The 20518-nt window shown below is 30.5% G+C and overlaps 1 protein-coding gene across 3 annotated transcripts in view; it reads right to left on the bottom strand.

Moving 5' to 3' along the window:
* The window catches only part of LOC143080762 (ankyrin repeat domain-containing protein 27-like), a 94302-nt gene that overhangs the window by 29202 nt on the left and 44582 nt on the right, over positions 1 to 20518 (bottom strand). For 2 of the 3 annotated variants that reach the window (XM_076256783.1, XM_076256784.1), the window contains 2 exons: positions 9683 to 9779; positions 6488 to 8290 (listed from right to left, as the gene is read on the bottom strand). The exons of the other annotated variant lie outside the window; for it this stretch is intronic. In XM_076256783.1, the coding sequence (XP_076112898.1) occupies positions 7722 to 8290; positions 9683 to 9779 (666 nt within the window). In that variant the 3' untranslated portion in view covers positions 6488 to 7721. Of the gene's footprint in view, positions 1 to 6487; positions 8291 to 9682; positions 9780 to 20518 lie in introns of those variants that run through there. 3 annotated transcript variants of the gene reach the window in all.

The following is a 20518-nucleotide window of genomic DNA, read 5'->3' as shown; positions in this document are numbered from 1 at the left end:
CCATAGGAATGCCGACAATTTGTTGAAAAAGTCTACCTCCAAGTTCAACAAATATGTTGTCAATAAGAAACTCCAGCATACTGATCACTTGTTCCTCTGTGTAGTATGTTTTACCCTTTTGTTCCTATTAACAAAATATGCCTTATGGTATCCCAAAGTGATAAATACATAGCGTATGCTACCATTTTTGTGATTAAAAGCATTGTGGATTATTTCTTTTAGGCGGTTTTTCAATTTCACATGGGGAACGGTTGTATACAAGGTTGAAAAATCAAAAGTTTTGATAGAACTAATTTCAGAAAAAGACCGAGATTTAAAATTATCCAGAAGTTCTTTAGAGTTTTTAAGAATCCACATATGGTTAATACCACTACGCGAGTAAACAGTCTCACAGTATATCTGAAGACCCTCTTTAACTGCGGACAGAATTTTAGTCAATTTCATGGACAATTCTTTAGTAGAACATGCAGATGAGCCAGCAATGTACCGTTGTTTGTACGGAATTTTGTGAAGTTTAGGTATCCAATACAAACAAGGTAAGTCCTCCGATTTGTTGTTCAATGCAATATTCATAAAAGCCATGAAGGACTTATGATTCGCCAAAATCTCATCCTTGTCAAATGATATGTTTTTGTATGTGGGATTACCTGAGTGCTCATTTATTCCTAATTCTTTTATAAGACACTCGTAGTAATACGATTTACATATAAAGACAATATTATTTGAAGCTTTGTCCGCAGGAACAACAACATACTTATCTTGAAGATATGATACACATTTTACAGCCTCTTTGTCACTGAAAATGGACTTAGGTCGATCATTCACACAGTTTTTCAACTTATGAATGCGACGTTTTATCAGAGACCTGATTGTTTTGACCCATTCTGACAAAGTGTTCAGTTAAACTTCTTCTCGTTTAGCCCATGCTCTGGCGTAGTCCTCAATGGAATCCATAATTATTTTGAAGTTATGGTTCCAATTGATTTGTTGGGGTTCTCTAAACTTAGGACCACGAGAAATCACCTTTCTGAGATTTTCATGTTGAATTATGTTTAGATCCCCAGTAATAACATGGCCAGAGGGGCTGTAATTGTAAGGCGAGTGGGAACCGTCACATGTCAGAGGTTTTTTTTAGGTATTTTTCTAAATCAAGGTCCTGTAATGCTTGTTTATAGTTAAATAATTTGGGTGCAATGGTTTTGGTGTAACTGTAGGATACAATAGGAACAGACTGATTTTGAAAATAAATAGGAATTTTAGATGTTACCTCCTTGTGATGTAGAACGTTGCTGATGTTGATTGCATCAATTCCTCTATTGGTAAAGTAAATATGAAGGAATTTCCTCTTTTCCTCATGTAAAGGTTCCGATCTTACTGGTTTAAAGAGACGAAAAAGAGCAACATCACAAATTATACTGACAATAAAATTGAGAATGGAAATGGGGAATGTGCCGAAGAGACAACAACCCGACCATAGAAAAAAACAGTAACAGAAGGTCACCAACAGGTCTTCAATGTAGCGAGAAATTCCCGCACCCGCACAAAGTCTGTATATTGGAGAAAATGTATTGGTGCCTCCTTTGTCAAGTGCATAATCTCTCAAACATTTTAGTGAAAAAAGAATAGTTCTAATGTAATGTAACCCTAACGGATGATGTCGATGAGAAAGAAAGTCATTAAAGCTTCCAGAGGCCGATCTAGATATGGAAGACTTTTTTACATTAGGCCGACGGTAATGTTTTTGTCCATGACTACGTTGAATTCGTAAGGTAGTATTAAAAAATTCGTAAGGGTTCCGCGGAACCCAGTGTCTCGCCTACTTTTGCTGTTAATCGCAGACTCAACAAAATGAGGAAAAACATCAATAAAAATTTCCCTCTCGATACTGTCTTTTGATTGAAAGAAGTTTCCAAGTTTGGTAAAAAATCCAGGATAGTTTATGAATCTAATAAATGTTGTATAAACTTTAACTGCAGACTGTATGTAATGTTAACTGGAAGTCCATTGATAAGTAGAATACGGAAAAAGTTTTTTTTTTTACAAAATTTACTTCTGAATAATATCTTATGATCAGAAACAAGCTTCTGTCTAAGTTTGGTAGAAATCCAGGATAGTTTAAGAACATTATAAAAATTTTAAAAACTTAAACCACAGAGTGAATGTTTTGTTTCTGGCAAAAAAACTAAGTCCATTTATAAGTAAAATATGGAAAAGTGGAAATTTATTTTTACAAAATTTTCTTCTTGATACTATCTTATGATTATAAATAAGCTTCTGTCCAAGTTTGGTACAAATCAAGGATAGTTTATGAAAGTTATTAAAATTTAAAAACTTTAACCACAGAGTGAATGTAATGTTTCCTCGCAGAAAAACAAGGTCCATTTATAAGTAAAATACGGAAAAAATGGAATTTTATTTTTACAAAATTTAATTCTGGATACTTTCTTATGATCATAAACAAGCTTCTGTCCAAGTTTGGTAGAAATTCAGTATAGTTTAAGAAAGTTATAAAAATTTCAAAAACTTTAACCACAGAGTGAATATTTGTGGACGCCGCCGACGACGACGACGCCGACGACGACGGAATGTAGGATCGCTTAGTCTCGCTTTTTCGACTAAAGTCGAAGGCTCGACAATAAACTCATTACATTAACATCACTGCAGGCTGGACTTAACAAATTTCCTACTCCTTTTGAAAACGCTGTGACACCATTTGTTATTTCTAAAAATAAACATTACCCAGTAAAGTAATCGTTATATAGAATCTATCGGAATGGACAGGCAAAGGTAAAAAAGGAAAATTGCTTCCCTAATCTGATTCTTGGCAGATCATAATCGGATTCTTTATGATTTTGTTGCTGCATAAATAAGCGTTATCTGATCGCCTTACTTTACTTTTGCAGGTTAAAACAAATTTAATTGATTTTATAAGAGGCTTAAATAAAGAGGTTTGGTAACAAGCATGTGTTAAGGCATGAAAATACGGATGTTTAGTGTTATTAAAATTTACTGTTACAAAATGTTAGAAATTATTATAAATTAAGGAATGTATCTCCCTCATGCATAGCTCTGATTCCTTTCGCGGATTTGGCTATACTTTTTGGACCTTTTGGATTAAAGCTCTTCATCTTTTATATAAGCTTTGGATTTCATATATTTCGGCCACGAGCATCACTGAAGAGACATGTATTGTCGAAATGCGCATCTGGTGCAGGAAAATTGGAACCGTTAATGTTATCACTACCACTGGATCTATGCCTGTACTGGTGGACTGTTAGCCCCCGAGGGTATCACCAGCCCAGTAGCCAGTACTTTGGTACTGGCATGAAAATACGGATTTTTTGTTTTATTAAAATTTACTGTTACAAAATGTTAGAAATTATTATGAATTAAGGAATGTATCTCCCTCATGCATAGCTCTGAGTCCTTTCGCGGATTTGGCTATACTTTTTGGACCTTTTTGATTAAAGCCGTTCATCTTTTATATAAGCTTTGGATTTCATATTTTTTGGCCACGAGCATCACTGAAGAGACATGTATTGTCGAAATGCGCATCTGGTGCAGGAAAGTTGGTACCGTTAATGTTATTAAGAAGAGGAAACTTAATCAGATCTGTCACTATATTCTAAAAAGGCAATAAGGGCATCAAGTACAATCTGTTACATTTGAATACTTACGCTGCCCTATTTATCATTAAATTAAAATACAGCATTCTGGGCAAATTTACATTTTACTCATATTTAACCATTCTAGTGCAATGACGTATAGTCCATATATCTATATATCAATCCCTATCCCGTTTTATGCCTCATCTACTTGGTGACTTGTTCTAAGAGACAAATCATTGTCTGTTCAAATTTTATGAATTCCTTTTTTGAAGTGAGAAGATAAGTAAACAAGATAGTAAGTAAGTCAGCATATATTAGAATTTGCTGTTGGTTACCAATCATGATTGATAAATCTCAATAAAGTCTTGATAAGTTATTCAAGTTTTAAAATCATTAATCACAGAGTGTATTTCAGTGATAACAGCAAATTAAGATAACTCGATGGACAAACAAATACGATTCAGAATTTTGGTTTATCTGGATGTTGGTTAAAAAAAAATGGAAAACAACACGTTTTATAATTTATTGCGTCCGAAGCGCTTTTCTGGATTTACCTTCATCAGGAACGCTCAAAGCCAAACATTTGAAATCCGAAGATGTATAAGTACCGAAAATCGTTGAAGACCTTTATGTCAAAAATACCTTAAATAAATAGCCAAATTCATCTAAAGCCAACTTTGCCTGAGGGAGTTGAAACCTTAGTTTCATAATAATTTCAAAATTTATAAACCGACAATTTTAGTAAAGTTTGTTAAATCATGTCAGTACCGAAGCACTGACTACTGAGCTGATGATACCCTCGGGGACTGATAGTCCACCAGCAGAGGTATCGACCCAGTGATGTAAAAAATGGAAAACAACACGTTTTATAATTTATTGCGTCCGAAGCGCTTTTCTGGATTTACCTTCATCAGGAACGCTCAAAGCCAAACATTTGAAATCCGAAGATGTACAAGTACCGAAAATCGTTGAAGAGCTTTATGTCAAAAATACCTAAAATAAATAGCCAAATTCATCTAAAGCCAACTTTGCCTGAGGGAGTTGAAACCTTAGTTTCATAATAATTTCAAAATTTATAAACCGACAATTTTAGTAAAGTTTGTTAAATCATGTCAGTACCGAAGCACTGACTACTGAGCTGATGATACCCTCGGGGACTGATAGTCCACCAGCAGAGGTATCGACCCAGTGATGTAAAAAATGGAAAACAACACGTTTTATAATTTATTGCGTCCGAAGCGCTTTTCTGGATTTACCTTCATCAGGAACGCTCAAAGCCAAACATTTGAAATCCGAAGATGTATAAGTACCGAAAATCGTTGAAGAGCTTTATGTCAAAAATACCTAAAATAAATAGCCAAATTCATCTAAAGCCAACTTTGCCTGAGGGAGTTGAAACCTTAGTTTCATAATAATTTCAAAATTTATAAACCGACAATTTTAGTAAAGTTTGTTAAATCATGTCAGTACCGAAGCACTGACTACTGAGCTGATGATACCCTCGGGGTCACACAAGTGGAAATCAGAAAAATGTATGTCAATGGTTAAATTTAAAAAGTTTTAAAAAAAAGATAACTTCATCTATCAGACTGAAAACTCAGAAAAAAAGCATTTTGAAAATGTTGCTTTCGAACAAAAAATCAACTACTGCTAAAGTTAACTTCTACTGGAATTCGATGCGACTGTCATACAACTGAGAGATTTAGCTAGCGATGAAACCAGGTTGAAACAAGCATTTTCTACAAAAGGAAATGTCTGTACCAAGTCAGGAATATAACAGTTGTTATCCATTCGTTTGATGTGTTTGGGCTTTTGATTTTGCCATTTGCTTAGAAACTTTCCGTTTAGAATTTTCTTCGGAATTTTAAGTTTTTGTTATTTTACTTTTAACGCTACCAAGATATCACCGAAATAGTTTACACATAGCCTTCGTCCTAAAAGGAAACTGTCACCCTAAACGTAGTCTGTTGACATATTGTTTTCCTGTAACTATCATAATTATTCCACTGAAACATTCCTGAAAGACTAATGGACCACTGTACCACTATTGATCAAACTTTAGCATACAGGTCATTACCAAATGTAGATTTGTATTTCATCTGTGGAACTGCCGTCACAAAGTAATCAGCATGAATGAGGTAAAAGGATAGAAATATGACATCTGATATTGGAATTTTCTAAATGGATGTTAAATTATAATCCTGGTACCTTTGATAACTACTTACTATAGAAATAATGCAAAACAAAAATGCAATGCTCCAACTTAAAATATTTAAAACAAAATGTTTACTGTTAGCAGACATAGTCAAATATGAAGAAAACAAACTCCAATAAAAATTCAAACTGTATAGTCCCTAATCAAATGGCAAAACCAAAACCTTACACACATCAAACAAATGGAAAACAATTGTCCTATTGCTGACTTGATACATGGGATCTTGGCATATGAAGTTAAGATATTTGACTAAGCAATTGTTATGAAAATTCACAGACTGATGTATAACCCTGTATTTATGTGCATTTACGTTTTAAAACTTAAGGAACGGCAGCAGCTTAGTGGCAATTATAGAGGGTGGTATCCCTTACAGACTGCAATAGCAATTCAAGTTATCTAAGTTCTTTCTCCATATTGAGTTTAATTGTCTGTTTGCATTGTGGTATCATGACTTTGGTCATTCTTGATCATGTTTATTGTAGGAAAATGCTTAATTGTAGAGTTTGACACATATGTTTTGTGTTATATCATTCTAAAATTAATACACACACTAATATTTGTTTTGTCTATTCTCATATAAGTCTTATGAATCCCATTCATATTAAAAAGTCCTTTAAAATGATTGATTTTTGTTAAAAGTGCTTCATTAAATGAAATAAACAAATCCTACTCCATTTCTTTTATCTATTTATAAACTGCCAACAATAGTTATGTAATAAATAACAATTATTTTCATAACAGCAACATAAATCATTGATTATAACAGAAATCTGAATTTTTAAGTTGTCATGATAACTATGTTTATTGAGCAGTTTAAACAAAACTGAATTTAATATTGCTATAAACAATTCTGAGTCAATTCACAAAACAGTAATTTAACACCCATGGCTTCCACTCTGATCATTAATAAAATCATACAGCACTCACAATAATACATATAATACTATCTATGTCAAACTGCCCAAGTATTACCAACACACTTATTATATTCTCTTGCATCCATTTGTAAAATATCAACATCTATATTTTAATGGAAATTAGACATGATAATAATTTCCTAACATGTTTTAGCAATAAGACACTTCTCTGAAACAGTTTTACGCAATGTATTTAGTTTTATAAAAATTGATAATATAAGAAACAACCAGGTTCACATTTCTTTTTATGACAAAATGGTTTTTCACAATAAATGAATTAAATATGAAAACTTTAAACAGCTTATTATGATATACCTGGCCTTCTAAAAACTGAGCAAGAAATAAATGATATTATAAAGAAAATATGAGATCTTTTTGTCCAAGACAAACTCTTCTATAATAAATAGAATATAAATATAAGACCATACTGTATATGTAGCTACTAATATCTAATGAAACTAAATTAACTTCTTTGAAAATTTGATATTTTGCTGTTTTATATGTTTAATGACAAATTAACTTTTCATAATAAATTACCATGAAGATAGTAAATGACTTTTAATATGAAACAATCATTTTTATCTATACATCATTTGACATACCTGTACATAAACATATCTAGAATTGTTACGGGCTAATTGTTGGTAAAATAGGAAAACACCAAAAAACAATGTTCTGTTAACTGTTTATATATATATATCAATTAAAAAAGCTTCTTTCTCATATTTTGTAAAATTCCATGATTGCCAGACAATCAGTATAGAAATTTTGCAAAAATAAAAATATATTGAAGCAAATAATTAGGAATAATTTTCTTACTTGAATATCAATCATTTGTGATCATAACAGTCATCACAAGAAAACTTGGAAAAATACCCTTCTTTCCTAATATTGGTCATCATATTACTGTTAGTTTAGTCATCATTTAAATACACCCTTCACCATTTACTGTATCAAAGTCAAAACTGATTTTCATACAGCTCAGTCTTCAGGACTTTCTGACCTGATAGTTACCTTTTCAAATGAAGACCTGTTTTCATCATTTCGATTGGATTCTTTATTTTCAGAACAATTTTCTAAACAATCCTTAACAGTTTCAAAACTATCACAATTTTCTTTGATGCCCATTGCATATTTGCTAACTGCATCATCAGTTTTGTTGTCAGCATTTTCAAAAACATCAATTTGTTCAGAGAACTGGTCTTCTTCAACTTCAGACTTATTTTCATCACTGATATTTTCTATAACTGAACTGTTCAGTTTATCTTCACATTTACTTTTCTCCTTTAGCACCAATTTGTAAATATGTAAAGGTTCACTCTTGTCTATGGATTTAACATGCCTTAATGTTGATAAATCAAAAGCTCTTATAGACAGCCGGCGTTGTAAATTTATCAGCTGAGCAGAACTTTTATCTACTGTAGAGGTACGACGGAGACTAGAATTTGGATCAAATGTTTCTATGGATTGACAAAGCTCATGTAAAGCACTCAAGTCCCTTTCCTCTGTAGCTTTCAAAATGTGATGTACTTTTGGCTGCTTTCCATGTTCTGCAAAAATAACATATTCAATGAATAACTTTAAAAGGTAAAGATAACCATGTAAAAAAACTTTTATTTCAAAATAAAAGCAAAATCTGTTTGTTTTGCTTTTTGACATAGTGAAAGCATTAATCTTGGAAAAATTAAATAAAGTTTAATCAATTATTGGGTCCTCTTGGAACTTCAAATTAAAGTAACATATAAAGTTCTGGGTTTTTTGTTTTCTTTTAGGACTCCTGTTATTAGGCTAAAAGGTCATCTCATGGCAACAAAATTAAGGACCTCATTAAAGGATTAAAATATCTAAAATTACATATAACTAGCTTTCCTCGCCCTTGTGGAACATTTACATTTTGTCTGTTTGATGCAACACACTATCACTGTATCATATTACTTAGTGTAAAATATCATGCAAGTATGTTCACAATATCAATATCTAAATTTATATTAGTTGTTTCGACATTGTTAACGAAGTTTTGTTATATTATATATTGTATGAATCTAACAATATAGATTCATAAATCTCAGTTGATAAATTTACAAACTACCATTAAATACTCAGTTTGGTTAACTCATGAAGCAAACATAAGTATACAACATTAACTGCAACAGCAATGTCCTGTAATTTTGGTTAAATTTGGTTTTATCACTGGCATTATGCTTAGCTCTTTATAAAATTGTAATAAATCTCTGTTACAGTCAACTATTTGGTTTAATTTTAGCATGCCTTATGTGCTATGTGAGTAAATATGGATTTCAATACGAATATTTATACGAGTCTATAGATCTAACCACATAAAGAATCATTTGCTACATATTACTTAACTGCAATTCAGAAAGTAGAAACTATATGTCTAATTATTATCAATATCTTATAAGTATGTGTCTAGAAACGCTAAAATAAATTCTCTTCATACCAATTAACCGTATTGTTTTTTGTTTTGGTTTGTTTTTTGCAATTGTTTATGTGATGCTTTTAAAATTCTATTCTACTTATATATTCAAAGAATGTATGTACTAAAATTACTTGCACGCATTTACATAAAATAAAATTCATTAATATAGCATTACTTTTCCATCTTGGTTTTTTCCCCTCATATTCTCATAGGCATTTTTAGATTCAAATTCTGTGCTTTGATTTATAAAATCTTTATTACTATAACAGATCATTCTCCCTCTTGTTCAATGACAGATCTTCGCCAAATTAGTGAGAATTAAGACAAATAGAAGTGCCATCATATCCGACCTCTAGATTCTGACATTAATTAAAGCAGTGATGTATGACTATAGCTCTTTATTTCTCTAATAGATATTTGATGGATTAAAAATGGGCCATTACTCTGCCATAAACCAATATAAGTATATCAAATTGATATTACAATGTTGTTTAAAAAGTATTACCATTTGTTTCCTGTGTTAGTGGTGTAGTAATCTGTTCATTATCATGACGAATCACATTCTTTGTGTAGATCTTCAGAAGTTCTACAATGTCTGGATTCTGAAAATTAGTATGAAATATAAAAAGCTCAGTTTACAATAAGTCTTTATTATATACAGTAATTATTTGTTGATAAAGTGGCTTTACAGGAAATAATATTCATACAAGATTGATTAATGTTTGCACAACATCCTAGGCAAATGTTCAACCTACCATTGGTTTTTAAAATATCCTGTACCATATAAAGAATATGGCAGTTGTTATCAAATAGTTCCTTTCTATGTGTGTTGGTGATTGTGAATGTCGGAGATTTATTTCCCTGAGGGTATCACCAGCCCAGTAGTCTTCTGTGCTGACTTGAGTTATCATTGATATGTTCATAATTAAAAATTAACTGTTAACAAAACTTCGAATTTTTAAAATACTAAGGCTTTTCTACCTCAGGAATAGATTACCTTAGATGTATTTTTGGCAAAACGTTTAGGAATTTTCGGTCTTCAATGCTCTTCAACTTCGTACTTTATTTGGCCTTTTTAACATTTTTTGATTCGAGCGTCCCTTTTGTAATCCTGGTATCTATGATGAGTTATTTTGTTGCACTTATGTGTTCCTGTTGCTCCATTGTTTTCCTCTTATAGTTGATGTTTTGTCTCTCAGTTTTAATTTGTAACAAGGATTTTTTCTCTCTCTCAATTGATTTGACTTGAACACTTGTATACTACTGCTGCCTTTATTCAACCTTATATCTTACTTCGGGACCTTGAAATCTGGAAAGAGGGTTCCAATTTGGTTTTGGGTTAGGTAAGGGTTTGTTCTAAATTAGGGTCAGGTATCAAGTCCAGGGCTAGTGTGAGAGTAAGGTCATAATTAGTTTTAAGTTGAGGGTCGATTTAGTATAGCTCTATATAAGTTTGGGTCCTTTAAAGTAAAAGACGGTCATCATTTCATGAACATTCAAAACAATATATACATGACTTTCATTCAATAACAAATTATACTCCAGATCTTTTACATGGGAAGGAATGAGAGAGGTTTAATGGCAATCTAAATACTCACTCCAATTCAAGGACTGATATTGAAGCCTAGTTTGTGGCCTACACGAATGTCATAAGTGTCATCTAAGGCACTAGTGAGCAGTGCAGTGGTTGGTTGTAATTAGCAGTAGTTAACAGTAGTTTCATATAATTATTTAAAACATGCATCATATATCACAACAAATAGAATTATTTTTTAGCTTGTTCTTTTATACCATATGTGTATTTGTGACCTTCATTATATTATATATGTTTGGCTTTCTAAACTTGTGGTCTATTCTAAATGCTAAAGAATATTTATCATGTATAGCCTTTCTGTAGATGACTCTGTTGCATCAAATGTGGTATGGTGACCTATAGTTGCTTATGTCTATGGTGAAAAGTTGTCTTATTGGCAATCATGCAACATTTTCTATTTTTATTACAGAAACATGTGCTGTGTACAAGGCAATCACTTCATATATTTTATTGTAATAACAAGAAGATGACTAGAGATTGAGAGAGTCCTAATCAACAATTAAGGAAATATCAATCAGATGTATAACCTCTAAAATATGTTATGATTCACTAAGATAGTGTTTTTGCATTAGAAATAAAATGTGGTATGAGTGCCAATGAGACAACTCTCCTTTCATATTAAACAAGGTGTTGAATGAATTTTTTTCTAGCCTACAACAACATTGTCTATCATTTATAACTTTGTTAAATCAAATATGACTAAAAGATGGATTTTGTCTAATGCTTAGTTCGTTCCTGTGTGTGTTACTTTTTAATGTTGTCTCATCAATCTTTTATATTTAATGTGTTTCCCTCGGTTTTGGTTTGTGACCCAGATTTGTTTTTTTTTTCTATCGATTTATGAGTTTTGAAGATCGGTATACTACTGTTGCCTTTATTTATATATCATAACTAGAACACACCCGTGATATCGCGGGTCCGTGACTGAATTAAAGTATATAACTATGCGCAAGCCTTATTTTAGTATTATTACTGTCATCTGATAAAGTAATGCCGATTATAAGATGCACAGTTTTCCGTCTGCTTTCAAATCTTTCTGTTTGAACCTGTCGAACTGGAACTTATCAATTATTGGTAATATTAATTATTTGGAAAACCAAAGGTCCTGGAATGGAGTATTTTTTTAATCAACAGCATTGTCCTATATAAGTTATAAATAAAGTTGAATTCTTTGTTTCGATGTTTTACGTCATGCCCGCTAACAAATTGAAAACTGTACCTATAGGCCTTATTTTTAGTCCAGATTTTTAGTACAGTGTATTCGTATTGTTATCTTACAAAGTCTTACTGATTAAAATACTACAATAGGTAACAATTTGACCTGTGATTAAGACCAGTGTATATAGCATATTAATCCTGAATATACCGGTTGTTGGTGCGCCTGTCAGATGCGGAACATACAGATAAGGTAATAGGTAACAGGTGAATATACTATTGGTATCGGTATCGGACTCGACCCGGAACTTCTTAATTATTGGGAATATTAATTACAGGGAAAACAAAAGGGCCTTGAGTGGTGTAATTTTTAATCTACACCTTTGTACTAAATTAGTTATATATAAAGTTGAATTCTTTGATTCGTTGTTTTTACGTGATGACGGCTGACAAATTGGACCTCGTAATTTTAGTATTATAGATAGCAAATGGGAGATAATTAATTGATATTGGTTAAATGGAATAGAAGGAAATAATATGATTATAACCATTTCAAAATGCCTAAAGAAACTGATAGTTTACATTCAGTATACACATTTTTACCTCTGATAATGTTGCTAATGACCAAAATAAATCAACAGCCATGATAGCTTACACAAAAGATATAATGAAGTGATCTATATGATTATCTTGTACAAACTGTTCTTTAGTCAATCTATTGTCATAGGTCTACTAACTAGAAAATATGCTACTGGGTAAAATCCATCAATTTAATGTATTTTTTTTCAAACCAGACTTCTCTAACTAATGGCCAACAATGCCTGGAGATAGAAATGATAAAGGTAATAGATCCAGTAAAAGAAAGAAAATAGCAACAGCGACAGGGTAATTAATAACTAAAATGAACAGGAATAGACCACTGGTTTTATCAGTATAAGCTGATATAGTTCTCATTACTTTTAGAAAAATATAACAGTTCAAGGCCTAGCCTTTTGACTTTTAACTATATATATTTCTAACAAAAAGTAATTTTGTCTGAAACAACACTAGGGTAGACCATTACCATATCTAGCCCTTCAGTGACACTTTAAATGAAGTGATTCATACAAGAAAAAATCAGTCAGTGTCTGCTTCAGGGAAAGTCCTGATAATGAATGTATCACCAACATATTCTTATATGCTTTTCTCTTGGCTATGATTTTTGGCAACCACAAATTAATAGACCTTTGGTTTAGACATTAGTAGGATAATCAAATTATATGTTAAAAAGGCTAAGGACTATGTTCTCAAAAACAACATTATCAAAATATATTTTTTCAACCATCTTAAATTGTTTAACTATGTTTAAAGAAGCAGAAACAAACCATAATGACTAGGAATTACCAAGTCACTAAAAAATATATCTCAGACTATTGTTATCCTGTATGAAACATTTTCTGGTTCATTCATAGTAGAGCTTTTCATTGAAACAATCTCATAACCAGTACACTATGTTTCTCATTACAAAAGTATATAAATCAAAAATCCAATGAAAATTACCAAATAGATAAACATATTCCTATAATATTATGTCCATAAGACCAAATTCAATTTTAAAATCAAACAAATATCAGAAGAATCACTTTCATATAATGGTCACCGACATGGTATGCACATTTTGTGAATAAAAGCTGGGGACTGACTTTAATTTTGTGTGCTACAACTACTTGCTTAACAAATAATTAATTCTAGTTTCAAGTAAGCATGCACCTTCGACACAATCCCTCAAAATCGCTTAATCAAAAAGGTAATAAATTCTTCTTTTCACTGGGTAGTAAATACCAATTCTACACCAAGTAAAAACATTATTTCGAGATGTTTATAACATCTTAAATAGTATTTCAGCACTAAATTTAACAGATTATAAAATTCTATTCATTTATCAGTAATTTATCAGTAAAAGTTTGAAAGAATCTTACTACATTTGCAATTTAAGAAGTAAAATAACAGTTCTAAATTTGATCCTCATACTTTAAATTTCTAATTTGCAGGACTTTACACAATTAAAGCTCCTCATGAATTAACTTTCTAACAAATCTCCAAATAATTATGTTACAATTAAACATAATTACATGAAATCCTTGCTGAAATTAATATTTTACAGATCTTATAAATTTCAATGAAAGTTTCCATCACAGACTAATACCTGTCAGATTGTTCTAATATTTTGTTAAAGTTTTCATGAAAATTAACTATTTTCTATGCAAACAAAGAGATCACTTGGGATCGTCAGAGATAAACTATGATTAATTGGAATCGGTATAAACACTTGTCTTGGATCAAGCTATGCAAATAAATATATATTCACAGCTTATTTTGGTGTTATACCCTTAACTTTAAAATACTGCCAATTCCAAATTGTTATTAATCAATTTGTCAATTGGATCCCTTTGGTTAGATGCTGATAAAATTTTAAAAAATGAAAAATTATGATTTACAACATTTTATTTTTTCTTATGTTCTACTAACACCTTCCTTAATCTTTCCTAAATGTGCCTCCCCATATAATTTGTGAAATAAAACTGTTGACCTTTTCAAGAATAGTTCAACAGCAATAATCATAAATCATGGTTTGATGAAATATGAGAACGTGTCAGAATTGTTAACAAATCATTTTCTCCAGACAACAAATATAAACTCTATCTCAACTTGAACTTTAAGAAACTCAAAATATTAAAAAAAAAACAAATGAGTAACCAAAGGTTTAGACTGTCAAGATGATATGACGAAAAATGAAATATGCGAGCATAGTTCACATCAGATATGCCACATAAAAAATATACTTTTTTGTGTTAAAATAATCAGGAGAAAACTGAGGAATTTTAACTCTGCTGTTTGGTATGTATAGACATTTACACTTGAAATGTCTTAGATAAACAATTTAGGCCACACTGATTAGTCAAGCCATGGTATTTGTCTTTTTATAGGTATAATTTCATTTTTAGTATCTGTAATCAGTTATAACTGCACTATTCTTTAGACTTAGATATACTTATAGACACTGTCACATGATTAATACACACTTATTGTCACAAAACAACTGACAAACTCATTAAACTCATGCTGAGTTATCAACGAGAACAAAGTTATGTATTAATAATAGTATCCAATTTTCTTAGAAATTGAAACAGGAAATGTGTCAAAGAGAACAACCCAATCAAGAAGAAGAAAACAGCACAAGACAATGGATGAGTCTTCAACACAGCAAGAAAATCCTGCAACAAGATGCAGGCTTCAATTTGCCCCTGAATAAAGTATATTCTTAATCATATTTCTACTTTTCAGGATTCTGGTATAAAGATTTTTGATTCTACAGGTGTACAATTTGTTTTTCAGCATATAAAATACAAAAAAATGATAAGATTTCATTTGACATCAATACACTTTACTACCAAAATAAAACCTTGCATAATAAATGCTAGAACACCACTGAACTTTCAATAAAATAGATTGTTCCTATATGTAACTATTTATAAACAGGCTATGCATCTACAGTAATAAATTTGACAAAAATCCATTCGTTCAAAATTTATGGTTATTTCCATTAGTGAAAAGAAATATTCTTTCATAACATATATGCTATAAAGTCAAACTGAAGAAAAAAAATACAATAAATCTAGCGGTTTTCCTATCAATTAACATGAAGTAATTCTTCCTACGTAACAGACCAACTATACAAGACATTTGATGCAGTTTGAACATTGCAACATTTCACAATTATTGACATAACGGATATGCAGCAGAGTTTTAATTCCTTCTTTTCTATTTGAGTTGAAATAATGTCATATGAACAAATAAAACAAAGAAAATCCATTCTTTAATCACTGAAAATGTTAAATGTTTCTAAATACATTTTTGTTAAACATCTTATATGCACTATAACAAGTGTTTGCAGATACCTATTAATTTAGGGATATGAAAAGGAACAACAAGTTAACCAGTCAAAAAATTAACTCTCATCTAATGCTTTTACTAAAATCTATATCTTTTTCACAAAAAGAGTAACTAAATTTATTGTGGCATCAGTGGTCTAAAACTACATATCTTACCTTCTAAAAATTCACATCTTCTTTTATACAAACAAATATTTAAATCTTAAATCTAAAAGTTCAATTCCAGCAAAAAATTAAATAAGCTTCAGTATCGCATCCTGCCTATTACTGTAAATCCAAACAATAAGTCAAATAGGCAAACTTTTTCAATAAAAGATGCAGTTTCTACATAAGAAAATTTTAACCACTTCAGGAATATGACAGTTGTTATTTATTCGTTTGATGTATTTGAGCTTTTAATTTTGCCATTTGATTAGGGACTTTCAGTTTTGAATTTTCCTCAGAGTATTTTTGTGATTTTCCTTTTTTTCATCTGTTTTTCTCAAAAAAAGTAAAATCACAAAATTACTGAACTCAGAGGAAAATCCAATCGGAAAGTCCATAATCACATGGCAAAATCAAATGACAAAACACATCAAAAACGAATGGACAGTTCGTTTTTGATGTGTTTTGTCAAAAAGATGTCTACAGCAAGTTCTTTTAAACACTTTTCTAGTTTTGTTATAAAGTTACTACTATTTCTACAGAAACCTGCTGTATATTTGTTATTATTACAAAAATATTAATAGTGTTGGTAATTACGTCAATAAACGTACTTTGAATGCATTTCTAATATGCTGCACTTCTTTATTTTCTCATTTTTTTCCATTGAATGTCAACATTATAGTTTCTGAACAAACAGTCTAATATCAAATTATTATGTTATCATATTAAAACTGATTGTTTCATTAAGACCTTATAAAGGAAGAAAAGAAGAAAGTGTATGAGGACACTAATACCTTCTTTAGGACGGACAGATGGAAAGATGGATGAAAAGACGGACAAAGGGACAAACAGTCAATAGTAACACTCAATTTCCCCTTCACCTATGGTGACTTCAATTCACTATAAATGTTTCCTAATTAACCAATACACCAAAATCAATGTTTATAACAAAAAAAAAACAAACAAAAAAAAAAAAAAAACAAACAACTTCAAATTGGTTTTCATCAATATGTTCACTTATTCCTGCAAAATGATTTTTTTTCAGTTGATGGGATATGGAATTCGGATGTAAGATGTACCGAGAAACTGCACAACTGTTACATTTTATATTTTGAATACTATTATATATAATATATTATTTTGGAAGCATTGGTATTGCATAAAGTTGAACTAAACGTAAATTTACTGAATTTCCCTAAAACCTTTTACGTAAATATATTTCAAATTAGTTACGAGGAAGAATATAAGACAAACAAAAGTTCCAGTCAGATAAATCTAATTGTAAGGAATTATTTATCTCAAGATGGATATTATACATTGAGGTTTCCAAATTCCCACAAATATCCATTATATAACACAGCATTGTAAAATACGCCATACCCAATAACTTATGAACATATCTCTATAACATTTCCTTATAGATTATAATATAAATTGATAAACAGTTTGCTAAGTGCACATTTCAAGGCTTTGCACAGAGTTTTAACAATTATGACAAGTTTGTCAACTGAGCTGAATCGTAATTACACCCTATGATAGACATATCTATTGACCTAAACCTATTGACACCCGATTAAAGGGACAGACCATGCTATGTCTATTTATCAAATACTAAAGACTTTTACAGATCATAGCTTGATTTAATATTGGTTATACAAAAAATACATTATTCAAATGAATGACTTTCCTTGAAATAACAGCTTGATGCTTACCAACTTCCTTGTAAAATCACATAAACAAATGTCAACTATGTAAAGAAAGACAGATCCTGAATTTCATTGCTGTAAATTTAATTCTACGCTGAGACTGCACTCTCTCACATCCTCATCTATAATGTAAACAAGTTTTGTAATGTCCTAACGTACAAAAGGTGACCAGTCTTATCCAAAACTATAGCCACAATTCAACTATCCTGAGGAGCTGTGAATAAAACATTGTGCACATTTCTGTTTGGATAAAACTGTACAGACAGTCTTTATTTCTTTTCAAACTTAAGAATATACACCTCAATCAGATTAGATATGAGAAAGTCAAGACTCAAAAGAGTATATTGAATGATAAAATGCAATGTTAGCCCCATGTTATATGTTATCTTATAGTTCGTTTCTGTGTGTGTTGCATTGTAGTTTGTTTTTTTTTTTTTTTTTTTTTGTTTGTTGCACTTTAGTGTTTCTGTTGTTTCATTGTTTTACTCTTATATTTGATGTGTTTCCCTCAGTTTTAGTTTACAGCCCGGATTTGTTTATTCTCAATCGATTTATGACTTTTGAACAGCATTATACTACTGTTGCCTTTAAATGTCTCATATACTGTCCATGCTTCTGTAATGCCTGTAGTGACTTAATAGATAGGTACTTTCACAGGAAAATACTGCACTGAACATCACACTAAGCATCAATGATCTCCATCAAAATGTTTAAAAAAAGTTAACAAAACAAAAAAAAATGTTTGATATTAACAAATAAAGGTTTTATGCAAATAATTCTTTTAAATTCTTTTAAGATATTAAATCTCTTTAAAGAATATTGATGATTTGTATACTTCGGGCAGTGGAATCTATAAAAGACAAATATTCTTTTAAGGTTATCTACTGATGATGCAAGCAGTACTAAATGATGCTATGATAAAATAAAAGATAACATGTGATAAGGGATAAGGAATACCTTCAGTAGGTTTAATAGCATTGAATTTACTTTGTCCTGAAGAATAAAAAAAAACTGTTTTATACAAAACTAATGATTTTTGTTATAAAGTGAAGGTTAACATTACAAATGATGAAGTCAATTATCCTGCAAGCAGTTGTTCAGAAATGATCAGGTAAAGGAATGTTAATAAAATTGTTTACAAGATAAGGATCAAACTTGCCCTAAAACAACATTTGTATTCCAATTTTTCTTCAATTTGCGGAATGCATTTATTTTTATTTTATAAAGTGTTGTCATTTGTTTACTTGATGTGTTTCCCTCTGTTTTGGTTTGTGACTGGGATTTGTTTCAGTTAAATTGATTTATGCTTATTGAAAAGCAGTATACTACTATTGCTTTTACTTATTTTTAAAATAGTTCCTGTTCACACCATTACCAGTTGTCAAACTTTATAATAATTAGTAAAAGATACAATGCCTTCTGCTTATGAACAGTAACACAGACAAGCAAATGAATACTATATATATCACATTGTTAATTGTATAAAACCAAGTAAAACACTGTTATATAATCCTTAATGAATGACATTGTGAAAAGTACTTCTCTGACCACAGTAACAGATCTTCAATAATTGAAAACTCTGACCAGCTAAAATGTAACAATTGTAGACATATACAGAGATTTGGACACACAAGTATTTCAATTTTTTTTGGATAAATCTAAATAATAATAAACAACTCCTCTGAACATGAAAAGTGACCATTTCCCTATGTGCTTTGTTGTTTGTACATAAAACTACTTTAACAATAATGACTGGTCTTATCTGACAGGCTGAAAATGTATAACTATTTATTGCCTTATTTATTTGTTAATCTCATTATTGCAACTTGGTGATGTTTATAGGCATTTTGCATTATTTAGCTTATAGACTGACACCATGCAATGACTGTAAAATTCCAAAGAAAAGCTGCCTATTGACCACTAGATAAGGGGGTGAAAAAAATTGTCAAAAGTAACAAAAACATAAAGATACAACATGAGACAACTTGTGACAACCTCTATTAAGGTACAATGTCCATTACAAAAATATATTTTGATAAAGAAACAAGATAATTTGTGAATTTCTAATATTTATATTTTCAGTGAAGATCATTTTAGCAGGAGATGATATGAATACTTCAACAAAGAACTGTGGAGATCAAATGGAACATTTATATATCTTCAGGAAATAATTTTCTTAACATAATTACTTTCTAATAGTCATGATGTGGTTATTTTATTTATTGGCAGTCATGCCTTGGTCATTTAGTTACTTTTGTATGTATTCAGCATTAACCTTTTCATGAACTTTTGGGTTAATATCTGAAGTAAATATCTTTCTTTATTAATTACCAATAATCGTGTTAATACATTTGGATGCAATTTGTTTTGTGGATTTCTCTTTGTGCAAAGTTGGTATATGAAACATAAAATTGATAAAAGAAGATATGGTCATAGTGAATTAATATGGCAGTAAATAAAACATTAAAGAATGTACAATGTATATCCCTAAAAGTAATAACTATATCAGTAAACAAAAAATTGATATACATTGACATACAATAAACACCATTTTTGTAAAAATAGAATATCACGAAAAATCAATCCCTTAACAATACAAACAACATATTTTGTTCTAATCAATTTTCTTACAATAGGTTCCATTTCATTTCTTAGTAAGAGCAAAATAAATGTAATGGAACTAATAAATATTGGATAAGGTTAAGTGACATAAGATGTTTCCTCAGTACAATGTTGATTTCATTATATCTTATAATATTTCTAAAAGCTATCATGTTTTATTCAAAAGCTACATTTTTATTGTACTTTCA

This window comes from Mytilus galloprovincialis, chromosome 6, assembly GCF_965363235.1.
Source record: "Mytilus galloprovincialis chromosome 6, xbMytGall1.hap1.1, whole genome shotgun sequence".
Classification (NCBI taxonomy): domain Eukaryota; kingdom Metazoa; phylum Mollusca; class Bivalvia; order Mytilida; family Mytilidae; genus Mytilus; species Mytilus galloprovincialis.
Note: the sequence above shows the minus strand (reverse complement) of the source record. Positions and strands in the feature narration are given on the sequence as shown.